General features: G+C 43.8%; 1 protein-coding gene across 1 annotated transcript in view; it reads right to left on the bottom strand.

Annotated features, from left to right (window-relative positions):
- Positions 1-1,849: 1,849 nt before the first annotated feature.
- The window catches only part of LOC142201115 (uncharacterized), an 85,402-nt gene continuing 65,728 nt past the window's right edge, over positions 1,850-21,523 (bottom strand). Inside the window, exons 18-29 of the mRNA XM_075271943.1 lie at positions 16,611-16,709; positions 13,715-13,921; positions 7,832-7,933; positions 6,735-6,833; positions 6,444-6,554; positions 6,393-6,402; positions 6,214-6,350; positions 5,613-5,810; positions 5,165-5,371; positions 3,717-5,085; positions 3,265-3,414; positions 1,850-2,088 (exon numbers count right to left, since the gene is read on the bottom strand). Of these exons, the coding sequence (XP_075128044.1) occupies positions 1,850-2,088; positions 3,265-3,414; positions 3,717-5,085; positions 5,165-5,371; positions 5,613-5,810; positions 6,214-6,350; positions 6,393-6,402; positions 6,444-6,554; positions 6,735-6,833; positions 7,832-7,933; positions 13,715-13,921; positions 16,611-16,709 (2,928 nt within the window). The remainder of the gene's footprint in view (positions 2,089-3,264; positions 3,415-3,716; positions 5,086-5,164; positions 5,372-5,612; positions 5,811-6,213; positions 6,351-6,392; positions 6,403-6,443; positions 6,555-6,734; positions 6,834-7,831; positions 7,934-13,714; positions 13,922-16,610; positions 16,710-21,523) is intronic.

The following is a 21,523-nucleotide window of genomic DNA, read 5'->3' as shown; positions in this document are numbered from 1 at the left end:
CAGAACCTCTATCTGTCTCGTATGGTGGATGCTGTGAAAGGGGAAAGGAAGTCATCTGATAGGCTCAGAGAGGATAGCACAGCTCTGACATCACACCATGAAGGACCCACCCACACAGCAAGTATGGAGAGAGAAAATGTACATTTCCTAAAGGCATGAGAAACGAAGAGCCCCCATGATCAGAGGTCAGACACCAGTTATCGTCTGTCTTATGTAATCCGGTGCCATTGGTCATCTCCTCCAGGAAACAGTGTCACTTTTAATAACTACAAATAATATATTTTTTATTTTTAATAGATAAAATAAATCTTGTCCTTCACATGTCAGGAAAGATGGAACATGCGAGCCAAGCAAAATATCCCGGAGTTTATTGATTCATTACAAAAATAGGAATAAGTCCCGGACGCAAACATTGGGAAACAATGGCAGATGAGGGAATGTCACATTTATACATGATTCATGACTCTTCTCTACAACCATCCCCAATGTATTTTCTTCCCATAAGAGGCGTCTGTCCAAGCTGCAGATGAGGAACGTGTCATCTGGGGTTTGAGGTATTTAAGACAGGACAATCTCCATATGTTGTAGGTGACTGCTATAGATGACTCCACCTGCTCTCCAACAGACCCTGCCAAGGTCACCATTCGTTTCTATTCACCGTCCTGTGCCTAGGTCCAGCCCCTCCAAAGTTGTGTAACACAATGCATTCCTATGGGAACTGATGTACATAGAAGAGAGATGTCCCCCCTCCCACATTTTGTCTTTGGGTCCCCTCCATTAGCGAAGAGAATAGAGCCAACCATGGTTGGGTACAGTCTTAAGAAGCAAGATATATACACAGTTGCTTAGGTGTGTGACCATATCAGCCAACATATGACCTGGACCCTGTTGTGTTTTTCTACCTACCTGCCATCTGCGTTGCAGCAGTTGTGTTGGGTACAGCTTGGTGTTGCTACAAATATGAATTGCTGAAGATGGATTCTGGACAGAATCAGTCTCCTTCCTCCTCTGGCAGAAGACTCTACAGTCCCTTCTTCTTCTCCTACCCCAGCTATACTGGCATGTATTTCAGATAACTTGCACTTTCAGACAAACAGGGCAGAAAGCTACATCTATAGGCCAAACTCTTCACTGGGTTTTCTTTTTTAAAGAGGACCTTCGCCACCTTTGCTAACTCCAAGTCTTAGCTCCTCTGATCCCAAAACAGTTGGAATTTTTGCTCTATCCCCTACCATTCCTGAGCAATCAGCGATGCAAGTTTCAGGTTTAGGTGGGCGGTCCCAGACTACCTGCTCCAGCTAAGCACCGCCTACCTGACAGTAGAGAGCCAAATTGTGGAAAAGTAATAGCAATGATTACTCAGGAACGGTGGGGGCTACAAAAAAAATTCCAACTTTGTCAGAATCAGTGGAGCAGAGCTTATTGAAGGATGTACAGAGTTGGAGTTTTTGGAGGTTGTAAAAAATCCCCTTTAAGAAAAAGTAGATGGAAAACATTGTTGATTTTTTTATGAGCTATACAATAAATATAATATTTAATTTAGGACAATCCCTTTAAGGTTAATTTACCGAAAACCATTAAGGCTGAGAATCTACCGACAATCTAATAATGTCCATTGGGGATACTGGACATCGAAAGTCGGCAAATTCTGGAGTAGACAGTTATAGTTTGCTCGATCGCCGATCAGGATCCGATCTTTTCCGATCCCGATTGCTCAACCCTGCTGACTAGTACTGAATATACTTCTGTCCTGAAGGAACGGTCTTCATAGTCTATGACTTGTCTGTTGAAGGGCTTATGGGGGTCTTTGGGATGTCCATCTCATATGCAGGAAGTGTTATAGGGGACCTCAGGTTTGATACTGACTACAGGGTAAGATGTGTCCATTCTGTTGTTTCGTCCTCCATGTCTGGTTAGTCGGTGGCTTCTTCTCGGTCTCCATGATGAGGGGGATGATGGGTCTCTCAGGACTCGTGGCTCCATCTGTCTGTCCCTTCAGTGACATGAATCGCACCACAACAGCCTGCCAGTCTATAATCTCATCCACGTGTATAGGGCCAACAAATGGATGGTTTCTGTGTATCCCACCTACAAGAAGGAGGAGAGGGGATTAGATACTATGTTCCTATGTATCAAAGTAATGTAACTAGTGGCCACTCACTCGGGGGTCCAAGAGGACAACGTGTCATCTGCTTATTGTTAGGAGACCTTTCTAACAGAAAAGAAGTCCCTTCATTTCTGCCCATAAGCCTCAGATGAATCTCGCTGCTAGCCCTCTGGCCGGCCACAATGTGTCAGCACCTATTATAGGACTTGCACAGACGTTGGCTCCGGACACTCCGCCGTCTCCTCTGTCACCTAATTTACAGCTATGGAGTCTTTCCTAAAAACTTCTAGGGAATTCCTCTGCATCTGTCTTGTCCGTGAGTTTCCCATATTTGTCCAGGGGGGCCGGTTATATAACCTTGCAATGAGCTGTGAAGGTCAGACCAACCTGACATGGGGCTGCAGATTTACTGACATCGGAGCGCAGAGATTATAATGTATAACGTGCCGGGCCTGAGTCCTGGTGATAGATGAGACTTGTAGACACATATACAAAGATAGACTACATTACGTACTGTCATCTACACATAGGTATGAAATCATCATATACAGAGACACATCAGCTCCTCCACGTGTGACCATTCCTGGTGCTGAAGCTCATCCTATGATAGTACCTGACACATCACCACATCATGATATCATCCAACCTACTCCAACCACCACCAAGGTCTCGCAGTGCCCTGGTGGAGAGATCTGTAGCTGATGGATATAGTTTAGGTGGACACAATACATCCGGGTACAGCAGCCTGGGTCGGGGGATACGTGTAAGAGTGTATAATAAAATGAGGGTCGGAATATGGGTCCATAAAAACCTAGAACTCGAATTAACTCCAGTAACCACTGCAAGCCACATTCTGACCATAAGACATCCAGAAACTCTGTCGACTATTTTAAGCCCCTACAAAGGATCAAGTTTACAATACATAGATTACTCCGGATCACTCTGATCCACTGACGTCATCTTTGGCTGGTCGTCCATCCTCTTCAGATCTTCTACAGATGATACAACATGGTTATGGTCCATCTACCTCTACCAGGGATCATAGACATGCCTGGGATTTACCGTAGAGGAATCCAAGGACTCATCATTATGGAGTAACTGGAGGAGTCCAATGTCTCAATTTCCCATAGTATAAGTACAGCAGATCAGGATCTTACCTTCTGGTGACACCTGCATGGTCCTCTTGGCAGTGCTTCGTAGCCACCCAAATGATGAGTGGGCAAGTAAGTCAATGGAGCGAGTGTCGGAGAAGCCATCGGTGTCCTCCTCATTCATCAGAGTTCTGGCGTTGGAAGAGCACATCTTCCCTGTAACAGATAATACCATCAGAGTCCAAACACAACGGGGGCATACAATGGCCCTAAAGTAGATATCACCCTGGGACCACCAGTCACAGATGGTTCATGCCATAATATCCAACCATTCCTGGATCATAGGACCTAGACCAGGTTGTCCTCACCACCTCTACCTTCTATTTCCAAGCTACTCTGTGCTCTGTCCTCCAGACGGGGTCCTAAATAGTGGACGCACCTCTTAATTCACCACTACGGTGTTTGGTCTTGATGATTTATCCCTATGAGTGACGACTTTTCCTTATTATCGATCTTACCTTTATACTTGCACAGCAGTTTGATGTAGTAAAACAGGTTGGTGAAGAGGTTGAAGGGAGAAGGCGTCCCAGGTTTCCTGGTCATATCTCTTATTAAAGTGGCTCTTCCGAATTTCCATTCTGTATCTGACTGAGCTTGTATGCGTTGGTAGGTGTCGCTCATCATGGCGATCAATAGATTGATCAGCACGATTAAAGTGACCACCAGGTAGACACCAAACACGAAGCGGATGATGACAAAGGTGAACTGCGGTGTCCTACTCAAGGATGGAAGACAATCGGGTTCCACCAGGCCAAACAACGAGAAGAACAAGAGGACAGTGATGTCTATGGGATCCTGAATATTGGTCTCATTTTTGTGGGCCGCAGTTCCATTGATTGACTGATTGGCTTTGGACTCTGGATAGACCGGTTGGTAGACCGCAGAGAGCTGCATTGTGAAGGCCACATGAAACAAGGCCAGAATCACCGCAAACCTGGTGAGGTCTTTAATCAAATCTCTGATGATGATCGCCCATGGTCCAAAAAGGTGGTGGAACGTGAGGAACTCCAAGAATTGGACAAAGGAGAGAGTCATAGCAATTCCAAGAAAGATGTTCCTGGCAAATAGGCAGTGCAGGCGATCGATTTCTGTAAACAAGAATGCAAGCAGGTGGCAAAAGAAGGCAACGGCAGAAAATCCCAAGACAAACACACGTATCCAAGCAAGGCCTGACCTCTCACCTTGGTGGGTGAGCTCCGAAACCAAGGTTCCTGACAACCAGGCGAGAAGCAACCACTCATTCCAAGATGGGATCATACGTCCTTCAAAAATTGGACTCAAAGGAGGATAGACAATGGTAAGGATGAAGAGTACCAGCAGGAATATGTGTGACGCCAAGTAACTCATGAACTTCATGATGGGAATTTTGTTAAATCTATGTTTGAGAGGTAGAGAGAAGACAAGCCAAACTGGAGGGCAGGCTAAGAATGTGAAGAAGAGGAGGACAAGCTTCCAAGCGCTCCAGTCCAGGTTCCCGTACCAGACTTCAGTCAAGTATTTCTGTACAGCCGGATGGGCGACAACATCTTTCTGCTCGCACTCAATTAGACAGTCCAGGATGGTGGTGCCGCGGTGGTCTATGGCCCTGAGGATGTATCCTGCATTCTTACTGCCAGATGCCAACGTCAAGAGTTCGGTGGCCATTGCTTCGGTGTACTTGGCAGCATTGAGTAGGTCGACCGACCTCTCCTTCTCTTTTAAGGCAGTGACGCTAAACGCTCTGGAAAGTTTCACGGCGGTGTCCAGGGGAGCAGCAGAATTCAAGATGTATTCTTCTATGATCCGGTTACTGTTCAGCTTTCCACAAACCATTAAGTCAAAAACGAACTAGAAAACAAACAATAAGATAAGAATAAAAATGTGAGACGACGTGGCAATGCAGCATGGCGGATGGGGTGAGCATTACCTTCCTGTCCTCAGTTAGTCTCAGGGTGTTATGGCTCCTCTTCAGTAAGAAGCTCACCACTTCTTGGTGGTTGTCACCAGCGGCGTACTGGATGGCTGTCTTCCCGTCGTTGCACTCCATCGTGGGGTTGGCACCACATTCAACGAGGAAGCGGACGGTTTCTAAAAATCCAGATTTGGCTGCGAAGTGCAAAGGAGACCACCCGTTCTGCAAGCAAATAGATACAGAGCGCAGTGAGAGACCAAGACTCACATCCTGCATTTTGTTGTCCCTATTTTTACCAACAAGGAAACATCTAGAGATGATAACAGGCGAGATAGTTGGAAGATTCAATTATATATTGCCCCTCCTGGTCCTCAGCCAATTGGCAAATTTCATAAATTTCAACGTAACAAGTCCTGCCCCCGAGGAACGAATAAATGAAATTATTTCATTACAAGAGAATCACCTTGTCGGCCACATTAATCTCCGCTCCTTGTCCAATAAGGGCTCTCATCATCTCAATATGACCATTGGCGGCCGCCAGGTGTAGACATGTCCTTCCTCTGTTGTCTTTCACATGGAGCTGAGATGTGGATTTGCTGAGAAGGAGGCCGACAACGGCCGTGTGTCCGTTCTGAGCTGCAAGGTGTATTGGAGTTGAACCCTGGGAGGAAACAAGTTGCAGCTTTTTGAACTTGTTTCCAACAAAGAACATTTGATTTTTGTTACATTTTATCCAATTTTCTGTTTTACAAGTTTCCTTGAGTCTCCTTCGATCATGCTATTATTCTTATTGTCTGCGGAGATCATGATCAGAGGCTCCTCCAATCCCAGCCATCAATATCTACTGTCAATGTGCCTTGGTGCTGTAAGGGGCTAGGGAATTAAGGATGCTGTCATTGTGTAATATAGAAGTGCACACAGTCTGCATTTGCTTTAGCAGCAGCTGCCTGGCATTGAGCGCACCAGTTCCACTTATCTTATTTCGTAACAAAGTTGAACCTTCTGCTCGGCGCCCACATGGGTTTAGTGGTCGTGTAACATGATAATATAATGAGAAGAGTCACCTGACGCCTTGTGGCCACGTCCGCCTGGACCCCCGTGTAGTTCAGTAGGAGGCGTACTAGACTTTCATGACCGGATTGCGAAGCGAGATGCAAAGGTGTGTAACCAGACTGTAGAAGAGAATAGGAATGTCTTATGGCTGATACAGAATAGATTCCTTCTATGTAAAGCCACCATTCACCATTCTGACCCTTACCTCACCCCCGTGCTCCTTCACAAGCACCATGTCGGCGGTAGTTTTTGGGGGTTCACTGAGGATTGTGGCCGGGACCTTTGTTAAAATCTCCCGGACAAAATCTACTTGACCAAAATGTGCGGCGACATGAAGCGCGGTGAAACCTGTCTGGAGAGGAAGAACAGAGACATAGAAGACAGTGAAGCCGCAAAGCCAAAAATAATGTATTGTTCTGTATATGTGGAGTCTCGTATGGTCGGACTACTGGTCTGTGGTCAGGGATACCTTTATATAACACGTGACCTCTTCTGATACATTCTCTAGACTTTTTGATCTAGAACGTCTTACCTTAGTGCTTGTGATATGAAAGGAGACGCTGCCCTTTACCACGTCCAGGACATTGATGTGTCCGTTCTTGGCTGCCAGGTGGACGGCCGACATCCCTTCCTATAGAACACATTGGTCTTATTACTCATTGGCAGGCAAAAATATACAAGAAAATGAAAAATATCCAAGTCTGGTGCGAGCTGACCCTTCCTCAGACAAGCCTATCACAATTCCTAATGCACAAAATTGTCTGAACACTGTATAAGCAATGCCGCCCCTGCTACCTCTTGTGTCACCCCCTCTACCTCATAGATTGTAAGCTCTTTTGAGCAGGGCCCTCAGTCCCATTGTGTGAAATGATGTTCTTTGTTATGTATGTCTGTATCTGAACCCTATAAATTGTACAGTGCTGCGGAATATGTTGGCGCTATATAAATAAAATTTATTATTATTATATCCTCTACACCCCAGGGAAACCTATTTGCTTGGGCCGACCATCACCGAACCACCACATGTATCTTAGACAGTATGTAGCATCCTAATATAGTAACATTGTAACTGGGGGAGATACAGAAGACACAAGTCCTTGTCAATCCCTTATAGTGTTGATCCAGAAGAAAGGTAAAACCTCCACGAGGCGAAGGCCATGCCAGGGATAATAAAATCCTTCCAATCCAGATAAATTTACGGCATTTTGGACAATCTACTTTTACTGACGACCTTCACCATCTGTGACATCATCTATTGTCATTAGTGATGTAATGATGGCACAGTGTTCTCTATAGAGGTGTTTTCTTCCATTGTAATTCTGTCTGTGATGTAAATGACATGACTGCTGTAAAGAAAATCCCTACAGAATTGGCAAGTTCCAGTCTATTATTAGGGTTAGTGGCCAAAGTGAAAATTGCAGGATATAGGACGTCCACTGAAATTCCTCTGCAGTGCCTCCGCAGGGGAAACAATGTATTACACAGGCCCTATAGCAGTCAATGTAATGTCCATGTAATACACTGATGTGTCCAGTCCTCCATGTTGGTTGTAGCCCCTCCGGTAAGTACAAACTGGTAAAGATTATTAAAAATTCCTAAACCAGACAGTAGTAATACCTATAAACTTACTGCGTCCTCATCTGATGCAGACGCCCCGGCTTCCAGTAAAACTTTCACCACCTCCGCGTGCCCGCCCGATGCCGCCAGGTGCAGGGGGGTGGAGTCATTCGTCTGGACACCAAAGAGGGAAAAGAATATTATATTTTTTAAAAAATATTTTAGATTTTTGGCAGATTTTGTATACTCACACATGTCAGATATGAAGTATATAGGAGAGCTGTATAGGATTCTAAGTGTGACCTCGCCATAGTCCAGCACATTCTTCTGCCCCACGCCGCTACAGTGAAAATGGCGCCTTCCAATGATATCGACATTGGTGATCATAGAGACCAACTTCATCAACTCCATCTCTTTGTATCCTTCAATAGGTTTCGCTCCACTGATTCTGGCTCCGTTGTATTTTTTTCTCTAGCCCCCGCCATTCCTGAGCAATTGGTGCTGATAATTTCAACACCCAGTATGCTAATTAGGTATTCTAATGTCAGGTGGGCGGTCCTAGACTACAGCAGGCAGCCCAGGTCCGCCCACCCAACAGATGTGAGCATAATGGGTGCTGAAGCTAAAAGAACTCATTGCTCAGGAATGGTGGGAGCTAGAGGAAAAAAATCCAACTGAGCCAAAATCAGTGAAGTGGTGACTATTGAATGGTGTAAAGAATTGGAGCAGGTGAAGGTGGTGAAAAGTCCTCTTTAAAGGGACCTTGTTATCTGCTCAGCTCCATCTTCTGTCTCCCCCTGATAGTCCTTTGGCTAGCTGTCATTTATAGCCGCGACCTTGTTTGACTTCTGCTGACAACTGACGACTATTCTGGCTGGTGACCCCAGAATGTGATACTTCCAGAATCAGAAATTTCACTTTCATTGCAAATTCTAAATGTGCACGATCATTTTTAGAGGTTTTACAGGAAACTTTTGGGTAGAGCACCATCCTTCATACATAGAACTCCAGGCTCCATCTAATGAATATATTATAGCGCCAGATATTACAATATACCACAGCTAGTCATCTGGCTCTTCTCTCTATCTCCTGTGCTGGATGGTCCAAGGTCCTAGGTAATAGATATTACTCAGTCTTATGAACTCGCAGGATCACAACGTAAAGTCACCGCCACATGGGAGATTTCTTGGTCTCCTTATTTTTCCTCTGCCGCAGGACAATGCAGGAGACCGGACATGGCGGGGACAGCTCCTTATTATTATTGTACACAACTGACATCAAAGCTCTTGTACAGACACAAACAAATCCGTCATCACACTGTATTTTACAAGGCGGGGGATGGGTGACGATACAAAAGAGACTGAGCAAACAATAGTAAGAAAAAGGGGAAGACAGTAATAAAAATATTCTCTAAAGACAAATTCTAATCTATTTTTCAGACTTTTTAATACCATGTAATACTAGTATAATATACAGTGACAGGATCTAATCAATTACTTTATGTACAGATATAGCAAATCATCAATGTAGTTCATGTGTACATAGACACAGGACAGCGTAACATATGTGATGTATGTACAAAGATACAAAACCTGAGTTTCATCTAGTATTATACTCCAGAGCTGTACTCACTATTCTGCTGGTCACTGTGTACATACATTACATTACTTATCCTGTATTATACTCCAGAGCTGCGCTCACTATTCTGCTGGTGCAGTCACTGTGTACATACATTACATTACTTATCCTGTATTATACTCCAGAGCTGCGCTCACTATTCTGCTGGTACAGTCACTGTGTACATACATTACATTACTTATCCTGTATTATACTCCAGAGCTGCGCTCACTATTCTGCTGGTGCAGTCACTGTGTACATACATTACATTACTTATCCTGTATTATACTCCAGAGCTGCGCTCACTATTCTGCTGGTACAGTCACTGTGTACATACTGTACATTACATTACTTATCCTGTATTATACTCCAGAGCTGCTCTCACTATTCTGCTGGTACAGTCACTGTGTACATACATTACATTACTTATCCTGTATTATACTCCAGAGCTGCGCTCACTATTCTGCTGGTACAGTCACTGTGTACATACATTACATTACTTATCCTGTATTATACTCCAGAGCTGCGCTCACTATTCTGCTGGTACAGTCACTGTGTACATACATTACATATCCTGTATTATACTCCAGAGCTGCGCTCACTATTCTGCTGGTGCAGTCACTGTGTACATACATTACATTACTTATCCTGTATTATACTCCAGAGCTGCGCTCACTATTCTGCTGGTGCGGTCACTGTGTACATACATTACATTACTTATCCTGTATTATACTCCAGAGCTGCGCTCACTATTCTGCTGGTACAGTCACTGTGTACATACATTACATTACTTATCCTGTATTATACTCCAGAGCTGCTCTCACTATTCTGCTGGTACAGTCACTGTGTACAAACATTACATTACTTATCCTGTATTATACGCCAGAGCTGCGCTCACTATTCTGCTGGTACAGTCACTGTGTACATACATTACATTACTTATCCTGTATTATACTCCAGAGCTGCGCTCACTATTCTGCTGGTACAGTCACTGTGTACATACATTACATTACTTATCCTGTATTATACTCCAGAGCTGCGCTCACTATTCTGCTGGTACAGTCACTGTGTACATACATTACATTACTTATCCTGTATTATACTCCAGAGCTGCGCTCACTATTCTGCTGGTACAGTCACTGTGTACATACATTACATTACATATCCTGTATTATACTCCAGAGCTGCACTCACTATTCTGCTGGTACAGTTACTGTGTACATACATTACATTACTTATCCTGTATTATACTCCAGAGCTGCGCTCACTATTCTGCTGGTGCAGTCACTGTGTACATACATTACATTACTTATCCTGTATTATACTCCAGAGCCGCGCTCACTATTCTGCTGGTGCAGTCACTGTGTACATACATTACATTACTTATCCTGTATTATACTCCAGAGCCGCGCTCACCATTCTGCTGGTGCAGTCACTGTGTACATACATTACATTACTTCTCCTGTATTATACTCCAGAGCCGCGCTTACTATTCTGCTGGTACAGTCACTGTGTACATACATTACATTACTTATCCTGTATTATACTCCAGAGCTGCGCTCACTATTCTGCTGGTACAGTCACTGTGTACATACATTACATTACTTATCCTGTATTATACTCCAGAGCTGCACTCACTATTCTGCTGGTACAGTCACTGTGTACATACATTACATTACTTATCCCGTATTATACTCCAGAGCTGCGCTCACTATTCTGCTGGTGCAGTCACTGTGTACATACATTACATTACTTATCCTGTATTATACTCCAGAGCTGCGCTCACTATTCTGCTGGTGCAGTCACTGTGTACATACATTACATTACTTATCCTGTATTATACTCCAGAGCTGCGCTCACTATTCTGCTGGTGCGGTCACTGTGTACATACATTACATTACATATCCTGTATTATACTCCAGAGCTGCGCTCACTATTCTGCTGGTACAGTCACTGTGTACATACATTACATTACTTATCCTGTATTATACTCCAGAGCTGCTCTCACTATTCTGCTGGTACAGTCACTGTGTACATACATTACATTACTTATCCTGTATTATACGCCAGAGCTGCGCTCACTATTCTGCTGGTACAGTCACTGTGTACATACATTACTTATCCTGTATTATACTCCAGAGCTGCGCTCACTATTCTGCTGGTACAGTCACTGAGTACATACATTACTTATCCTGTATTATACTCCAGATCTGCACTCACTATTCTGCTGGTACAGTCACTGTGTACATACATTACATTACTTATCCTGTATTATACTCCAGAGCTGCGCTCACTATTCTGCTGGTGCAGTCACTGTGTACATACATTACATTACTTATCCTGTATTATACTCCAGAGCCGCGCTCACTATTCTGCTGGTGCAGTCACTGTGTACATACATTACATTACTTATCCTGTATTATACTCCAGAGCTGCGCTTACTATTCTGCTGGTACAGTCACTGTGTACATACATTACATTACTTATCCTGTATTATACTCCAGAGCTGTGCTCACTATTCTGCTGGTGCAGTCACTGTGTACATACATTACATTACTTATCCTGTATTATACTCCAGAGCTGCGCTCACTATTCTGCTGGTGCAGTCACTGTGTACATACATTACATTACTTATCCTGTATTATACTCCAGAGCTGCGCTCACTATTCTGCTGGTGCAGTCACTGTGTACATACATTACATTACTTATCCTGTATTATACTCCAGAGCTGCACTCAGCATTCTGCTGGTACAGTCACTGTGTACATACATTACATTACTTATCCTGTATTATACTCCAGAGCTGCGCTCACTATTCTGCTGGTACAGTCACTGTGTACATACATTACATTACTTATCCTGTATTATACTCCAGAGCTGCGCTCACTATTCTGCTGGTGCAGTCACTGTGTACATACATTACATTACTTATCCTGTATTATACTCCAGAGCTGCGCTCACTATTCTGCTGGTGCAGTCACTGTGTACATACATTACATTACTTATCCTGTATTATACTCCAGAGCTGCACTCACTATTCTGCTGGTATAGTCACTGTGTACATACATTACATTACTTATCCTGTATTATACTCCAGCGCTGCGCTCACTATTCTGCTGGTGCAGTCACTGTGTACATACATTACATTACTTATCCTGTATTATACTCCAGAGCTGCGCTCACTATTCTGCTGGTGCAGTCACTGTGTACATACATTACATTACTTATCCTGTATTATACTCCAGAGCTGCGCTCACTATTCTGCTGGTGCAGTCACTGTGTACATACATTACATTACTTATCCTGTATTATACTCCAGAGCTGCGCTCACTATTCTGCTGGTGCAGTCACTGTGTACATACATTACATTACTTATCCTGTATTATACTCCAGAGCTGCGCTCACTATTCTGCTGGTACAGTCACTGTGTACATACATTACATTACTTATCCTGTATTATACTCCAGAGCTGCGCTCACTATTCTGCTGGTACAGTCACTGAGTACATACATTACTTATCCTGTATTATACTCCAGAGCTGCGCTCACTATTCTGCTGGTGCAGTCACTGTGTACATACATTACATTACTTATCCTGTATTATACTCCAGAGCTGCGCTCACTATTCTGCTGGTGCAGTCACTGTGTACATACATTACATTACTTATCCTGTATTATACTCCAGAGCTGCACTCAGCATTCTGCTGGTACAGTCACTGTGTACATACATTACATTACTTATCCTGTATTATACTCCAGCGCTGCGCTCACTATTCTGCTGGTGCAGTCACTGTGTACATACATTACATTACTTATCCTGTATTATACTCCAGAGCTGCGCTCACTATTCTGCTGGTGCAGTCACTGTGTACATACATTACATTACTTATCCTGTATTATACTCCAGAGCTGCGCTCACTATTCTGCTGGTGCAGTCACTGTGTACATACATTACATTACTTATCCTGTATTATACTCCAGAGCTGCGCTCACTATTCTGCTGGTGCAGTCACTGTGTACATACATTACATTACTTATCCTGTATTATACCCCAGAGCTGCGCTCACTATTCTACTAGTGCAGTCACTGTGTACATACATTACATTACTTATCCTGTATTATACTCCAGAGCTGCGCTCACTATTCTGCTGGTGCAGTCACTGTGTACATACATTACATTACTTATCCTGTATTATACTCCAGAGCTGCGCTCACTATTCTGCTGGTGCAGTCACTGTGTACATACATTACATTACTTATCCTGTATTATACTCCAGAGCTGCGCTCACTATTCTGCTGGTACAGTCACTGTGTCCTTACATTACTTCTCCTGTGCTCACCTTGTTCCTTGCTGTGGTCACGCTGCTCATATTAGATTTCAGCAGTTCCTTGATGACAGCGACGCTTCCTTTGGCGGCTGCTATATGGGCACATGTGGACCCCTCCATATTGGCCGATGTCACCAGCTCAGGCCGATGTTTCAGGAACAGCTTGACTACCTCTGAGTGGTCATTCTCAGCAGCGAGGTGCAGCGGGGTCTGTCCTTGCTGCGATGAAGAAAGAAAATGATAACTTTCCTTGAACATAAATCTGCTTTCAAAATTCTGCAGGTCGCCCTTGGAAACAGACAACAGTTTTGCTCCCTGTGTGGTCAGTCACTCTCTGCAGCCATTACTATGGAATTACTAAGGAGGGGGCGATCACTGAGCCCAGTCACAGCTCCTGCTCATTAAACTCTCTTTTGTGACCCTTATTAAGAAGGCTGTCTGGTTTTATATCAAAACAATGTTAATAAATATACTTTCTAATAAACATTGTGGGAGATTTCTGCAGCTTCTGCTGAAGGGTTAAGCTCACAGAGCATTGTCTAGATGGAATACATTGTAGCAAACGGGGAATGGGATTTCTGCAGCTGCCGCTGAAGGGTTGAGCTCACAGAGCATTGTCTAGATGGAATACATTGTAGTAAACTGGCAGAGAGATTTCTGCAGCTTCTGCTGAAGGGTTGAGCTCACAGAGCATTGTCTAGATGGAATACATTGTAGCAAACGGGGAATGGGATTTCTGCAGCTGCCACTGAAGGGTTGAGCTCACAGAGCATTGTCTAGATGGAATACATTGTAGCAAACGGGGAATGGGATTTCTGCAGCTGCCGCTGAAGGGTTAAGCTCACAGAGCATTGTCTAGATGGAATACATTGTAGCAAACGGGGAATGTGATTTCTGCAGCTGCCACTGAAGGGTTGAGCTCACAGAGCATTGTCTAGATGGAATACATTGTAGTAAACTGGCAGAGAGATTTCCGCAGCTTCTGTTGAAGTGTTGAGCTCACAAAGCATTGTCTAGATGGAATACATTGTAGCAAACTGGCAGAGAGATTTCCGCAGCTTCTGCTGAAGGGTTGAGCTCACGGAGCATTGTCTAGATGGAATACATTGTAGCAAACGGGGAATGTGATTTCTGCAGCTGCCACTGAAGGGTTGAGCTCACAGAGCATTGTCTAGATGGAATACATTGTAGCAAACTGGAAGAGAGATTTCTGCAGCTTCTGCTGAAGGGTTGAGCTCACAGAGCATTGTCTAGATGGAATACATTGTAACACACTGGCAGAGAGATTTCTGCAGCTTCTGCTGAAGGGTTGAGCTCACGGAGCATTGTCTAGATGGAATACATTGTAGCAAACGGGGAATGTGATTTCTGCAGCTGCCACTGAAGGGTTGAGCTCACAGAGCATTGTCTAGATGGAATACATTGTAGCAAACTGGAAGAGAGATTTCTGCAGCTTCTGCTGAAGGGTTGAGCTCACAGAGCATTGTCTAGATGGAATACATTGTAACACACTGGCAGAGAGATTTCTGCAGCTGCCGCTGATGTGTTGACCTCATAGCAGGGCCATATCTATAGGGGGGGCAGCGATAGCGGTCACTACTGGGCCCTGGACCCTGAATGGACCCTAAAGGTCCCTGCCACTAGCAGCAAGCAGAGATCTTGAAGATGGTGAACAAGATTACAATAGAATTTCTTAGAATTTTTTACAACTTTTTATTTCAGCCTTATGGGCACGCACTTTAGATGTATTGGAGATGCCGGGGTGATCTTCTCCTATAGATAGTCTTCTGCAGACGTTTATCTGTAGTCCTAGGACATCCTGTGGAGGGAAAGCGCGAGGCCTTCACCAGACAAGGCTCCATCTACAGTCCAGGAAGACGTTGTATTTTCAGTTCTTTGCACACAAACCTCTCCTAATCTTTGGGGTCGGTGCGGTCTCCAGGGACGGTGAATGGTTGGACTGTCCCCGCTGTAGTCAGGAAAGTTGAGGAAATTCTCTCCACATTCCACACAAGGTCACAGCTTTGAGTGTCATCAGCGATGGAGCAGGATAATTACTGGGAGGAAAGGGATCAGCCCAACGGGAAGTAAAGTGCGGCCGTCAGATCTCCAGCACAGCCAGCAATCCAGGAAGAGATACTTAGCGTGAGCGCCGCTCCGGCCTTTCATGTCTGATGTGACACCCGTGATAAAAGTGCCGCCCCTGAGGTCAGCCAGTAAATATTATGCGGCCGACCTGCGTCACACAGACGTCTTATTCTGTACGTCTGACCACACCACGGCTTCTGCGGCCACAGGAGGATTCCCGGATCTATGGCCCGCAGAGGAATCTGGGCTCCATACTGGCTTCTTTGTAAGACGAGTCAACACTTCCTTATAAGAAGACTCAGTGTCTTGGGTGATTCCTCGGCTTGGCAGCTTTCTCCCTATTTCATGTTTATTTCCGTCCAGTTCTTTGAAGATTGTGGTGCTCAACCTGCAGTAGGTGAACCCCAGGGGATAATGCCCACAAGGCCTTGGGGATAGGCGTTGTGACTTAGAATCAGTGACCTCCCTGGCCATGATGGATTCCATGCATGGTTATGAGCACTATCCTAACTTTATGGGGGCTTTCATCAGTAGTGATGGCGGAGATCATTGCAGTTAGAGGTGCCCTGGGGAGTGAGCGTCATTCAATACTCACCACTTCCTCCCGGGTCAGGGGTCGAGTGCTGACGTCAGACCGGAGCAGAGAGGAAATATGGAGTAAAGAATGACGCTTACCCTCACTCCTGGGAGACTCCGTGCCCCCCACATGCAGTATTGTATTGTATTAGGGGTCATTGTATTACATGTGGGGGCCATTCCATAATGGAGGTTCCGAAAGATCATTGGCATCAACATCTATGTAATGTCCTAGAGTTCTTACGATATCTGCCGCGTAGACATCGGCCTTCATAGTCAGCAGGCTGTTGCACACGTCCAGTTGCCCGTTCAGGGCGGCCAGGTGCAGGGGGGTCCGCTTGGTCTGCAGAAACAATGAATGATAGAAATGAATTCCTGAGAATGAGAAAAATTGTTTCCAAATCTCATGAAAGTTTTTGTAAATTTCTGCCCGAATTCGGAAGAACCTCAATGAGGCCGCTCGAATATTGTTACTCCATAATGTCCCGCCTATCCCCAATTTCTGTGGAGAAGAAGCGTAAGTCTCACTATAAGAGCCGGTCTTACTTTACACCATCACACATTTCCTTCCCTGGTGCTTAAAGGGACACTCCGGGGATTGTTGTTACTGGTTACATCCCCCGGCAGTAATAGACGTCTATGCAGTGTCTTTACTTATCCTACATTTCTCCTATAATGTTATGGGTACAGGTACTAGATATGGGTATATGTCCTAGACATGGGTACAAGTACTAATATGGGTATATGTCCTAGATATGGGTATATGTCCTAGACATGGGTACTGGGATTAGATATGGGTATATGTCCTAGACATGGGTACAAGTACTAGATATGGGTATATCACCTAGACATGAGTACTGGTATTGGATATGGGTATATGTCCTAGAGATGGGTATTGGTACTAGATATGGGTATATGTCCTAGACATGGGTACAAGTACTAGATATGGGTATATGTCCTAGACATGGGTACTGGTATTGGATATGGGTATATGTCCTAGACATGGGTACAAGTACTAGATATGGGTATATGTCCTAGACATGGGTACTGGTATTGGATATGGGTATATGTCCTATAGATGGGTATTGGTACTAGATATGGGTATATGTCCTAGACATGGGTACTGGTATTGGATATGGGTATATGTCCTAGACATGAGTACAAGTACTAGATATGGGTATATGTCCTAGACATGGGTACTGGTATTGGATATGGGTATATGTCCTAGACATGGGTACAAGTACTAGATATGGGTATATGTCCTAGACATGGGTACTGGTATTGGATATGGGTATATGTCCTATAGATGGGTATTGGTACTAGATATGGGTATATGTCCTAGACATGGGTACTGGTATTGGATATGGGTATATGTCCTATAGATGGGTATTGGTACTAGATATGGGTATATGTCCTAGACATGGGTACTGGTATTGGATATGGGTATATGTCCTAGACATGGGTACTGGTATTGGATATGGGTATATGTCCTAGACATGGGTACTGGTATTGGATATGGGTATATGACCTAGACATGGGTACTGGTATTGGATATGGGTATATGACCTAGACATGGGTATTGGTACTAGATATGGGTATATGTCCTAGAGATGGGTATTGGTACTAGATATGGGTATATGACCTAGACATGGGTACTGGTATTGGATATGGGTACAGTTAGGGCCAGAAATATTTGGACAGTGACACAAGTTTTGTTATTTTAGCTGTTTACTAAAACATGTTCAGAAATACAATTATATATATAATATGGGCTGAAAGTGCACACTCCCAGCTGCAATATGAGAGTTTCCACATCCAAATCGGAGAAAGGGTTTAGGAATCATAGCTCTGTAATGCATAGCCTCCTCTTTTTCAAGGGACCAAAAGTAATTGGACAATGGACTCTAAGGGCTGCAATTAACTCTGAAGGCATCTCCCTCGTAAACCTGTAATCAATGAAGTAGTTAAAAGGTCTGGGGTTGATTCCAGGTGTGTGGTTTTGCATTTGGAAGCTGTTGCTGTGACCAGACAACATGCGGTCAAAGGAACTCTCAATTGAGGTGAAGCAGAACATCCTGAGGCTGAAAAAAAAGAAAAAATCCATCAGAGAGATAGCAGACATGCTTGGAGTAGCAAAATCAACAGTCGGGTACATTCTAAGAAAAAAGGAATTGACTGGTGAGCTTGGGAACTCAAAAAGGCCTGGGCGTCCACGGATAACAACAGTGGTGGATGATCGCCACATACTTTCTTTGGTCAAGAAGAACCCGTTCACAACATCAACTGAAGTCCAGAACTCTCTCAGTGAAGTAGGTGTATCTGTCTAAGTCAACAGTAAAGAGAAGACTCCATGAAAGTAAATACAAAGGGTTCACATCTAGATGCAAACCATTCATCAATTCCAAAAATAGACAGGCCAGAGTTACATTTGCTGAAAAACACCTCAAGAAGCCAGCTCAGTTCTGGAAAAGTATTCTATGGACAGATGAGACAAAGATCAACCTGTACCAGAATGATGGGAAGAAAAAAGTTTGGAGAAGAAAGGGAACGGCACATGATCCAAGGCACACCACATCCTCTGTAAAACATGGTGGAGGCAACGTGATGGCATGGGCATGCATGGCTTTCAATGGCACTGGGTCACTTGTGTTTATTCATGACATAACAGCAGACAAGAGTAGCCGGATGAATTCTGAAGTGTACCGGGATATACTTTCAGCCCAGATTCAGCCAAATGCTGCCAAGTTGATCGGATGGCGCTTCATAGTACAGATGGACAATGACCCCAAGCATACAGCCAAAGCTACCCAGGAGTTCATGAGTGCAAAAAAGTGGAACATTCTGCAATGGCCAAGTCACTCACCAGATCTTAACCCAATTGAGCATGCATTTCACTTGCTCAAATCCAGACTTAAGGCGGAAAGACCCACAAACAAGCAAGACCTGAAGGCTGCGGCTGTAAAGGCCTGGCAAAGCATTAAGAAGGAGGAAACCCAGCGTTTGGTGATGTCCATGGGTTCCAGACTTAAGGCAGTGATTGCCTCCAAAGGATTCGCAACAAAATATTGAAAATAAAAATATTTTGTTTGGGTTATGTTTATTTGTCCAATTACTTTTGAGCTCCTAAAATGTGGAGTGTTTGTAAAGAAATGTCTACAATTCCTACATTTTCTATCAGATATTTTTGTTCAACCCTTCAAATTAAACGTTACAATCTGCACTTGAATTCTGTTGTAGAGGTTTCATTTCAAAACCAATGTGGTGGCATGCAGAGCCCAACTCGCGAAAATTGTGTCACTGTCCAAATATTTCTGCCCCTAACTGTATATGACCTAGACATGGGTACTGGTATTGGATATGGGTATATGACCTAGAGATGGGTGCAAGTACTAGATATGGGTATATGACCTAGACATGGGTACTGGTATTGGATATGGGTATATGACCTAGACATGGGTACTGGTATTGGATATGGGTATATGACCTAGACATGAGTACTGGTATTGGATATGGGTATATGACCTAGAGATGGGTATTGGTACTAGATATGGGTATATGTCCTAGACATGGTTACTGGTATTGGATATGGGTATATGTCCTAGACATGGGTACTGGTATTGGATATGGGTATATGTCCTAGACATGGGTACTGGTATTGGATATGGGTATATGTCCTAGACATGGGTACTGGTATTGGATATGGGTATATGTCCTAGACATGGGTACTGGTATTAGATATGGGTATATGTCCTAGACATGGGTACTGGTATTGGATATGGGTATATGACCTAGACATGGGTACTGGTATTGGATATGGGTATATGTCCTAGACATGGGTACAAGTACTAGATATGGGTATATCACCTAGACATGGGTACTGGTATTGGATATGGGTATATGTCCTAAAGATGGGTACTGGTATTGGATATGGGTATATGACCTAGACATGGGTACTGGTATTGGATATGGGTATATGACCTAGACATGAGTACTGGTATTGGATATGGGTATATGACCTAGAGATGGGTATTGGTACTAGATATGGGTATATGTCCTAGACATGGGTACTGGTATTGAATATGGGTATATGACCTAGAGATTGGTATTGGTACTAGATATGGGTATATGACCTAGAGATGGGTACAAGTACTAGATATGGGTATATGTCCTAGACATGGGTACTGGTATTGAATATGGGTATATGACCTAGACATGGGTACTGGTATTGGATATGGGTATATGACCTAGAGATGGGTACAAGTACTAGATATGGGTATATGACCTAGACATGGGTACTGGTATTGGATATGGGTATATGACCTAGACATGGGTACTGGTATTGGATATGGGTATATGACCTAGACATGGGTACTGGTATTGGATATGGGTATATGATCTAGACATGGGTACTGGTATTGGATATGGGTATATGACCTAGACATGGGTATTGGTACTAGATATGGGTATATGTCCTAGACATGGGTACTGGTATTGGATATAGGTATATGTCCTAGACATGGATACTGGTATTGGATATGGGTATATGTCCTAGACAAGACATGGGTACTGGTATTGGATATGGGTATATGTTCTAGACATGGGTACTGGTATTGGATATGGGTATATGTCCTAGACATGGATACTGGTATTGGATATGGGTATATGTCCTAGACATGGGTACTGGTATTGGATATGGGTATATGTCCTAGACATGGGTACTGGTATTGGATATGGGTATATGTCCTAGACATGGGTACTGGTATTGGATATGGGTATATGTCCTAGACATGGGTACAAGTACTGGATATGGGTATATGACCTAGACATGGGTACTGGTATTGGATATGGGTATATGTCCTAGACATGGGTACTGGTATTAGATATGGGTATATGTCCTAGACATGGGTACTGGTATTGGATATGGGTATATGTCCTAGACATGGATACTGGTATTGGATATGGGTATATGTCCTAGACATGGGTACAAGTACTAGATATGGGTATATGTCCTAGTTATGGGTACAGGTACTAGACATGGGTACAGGTACTAGATATGGGTATATGACCTAGACATGGGTACTGGTATTGGATATGGGTATATGACCTAGACATGGGTATTGGTACTAGATATGGGTATATGACCTAGACATGGGTATT

The sequence above is a fragment of the Leptodactylus fuscus genome, chromosome 4 (assembly GCF_031893055.1).
Source record: "Leptodactylus fuscus isolate aLepFus1 chromosome 4, aLepFus1.hap2, whole genome shotgun sequence".
Classification (NCBI taxonomy): domain Eukaryota; kingdom Metazoa; phylum Chordata; class Amphibia; order Anura; family Leptodactylidae; genus Leptodactylus; species Leptodactylus fuscus.
Note: the sequence above shows the minus strand (reverse complement) of the source record. Positions and strands in the feature narration are given on the sequence as shown.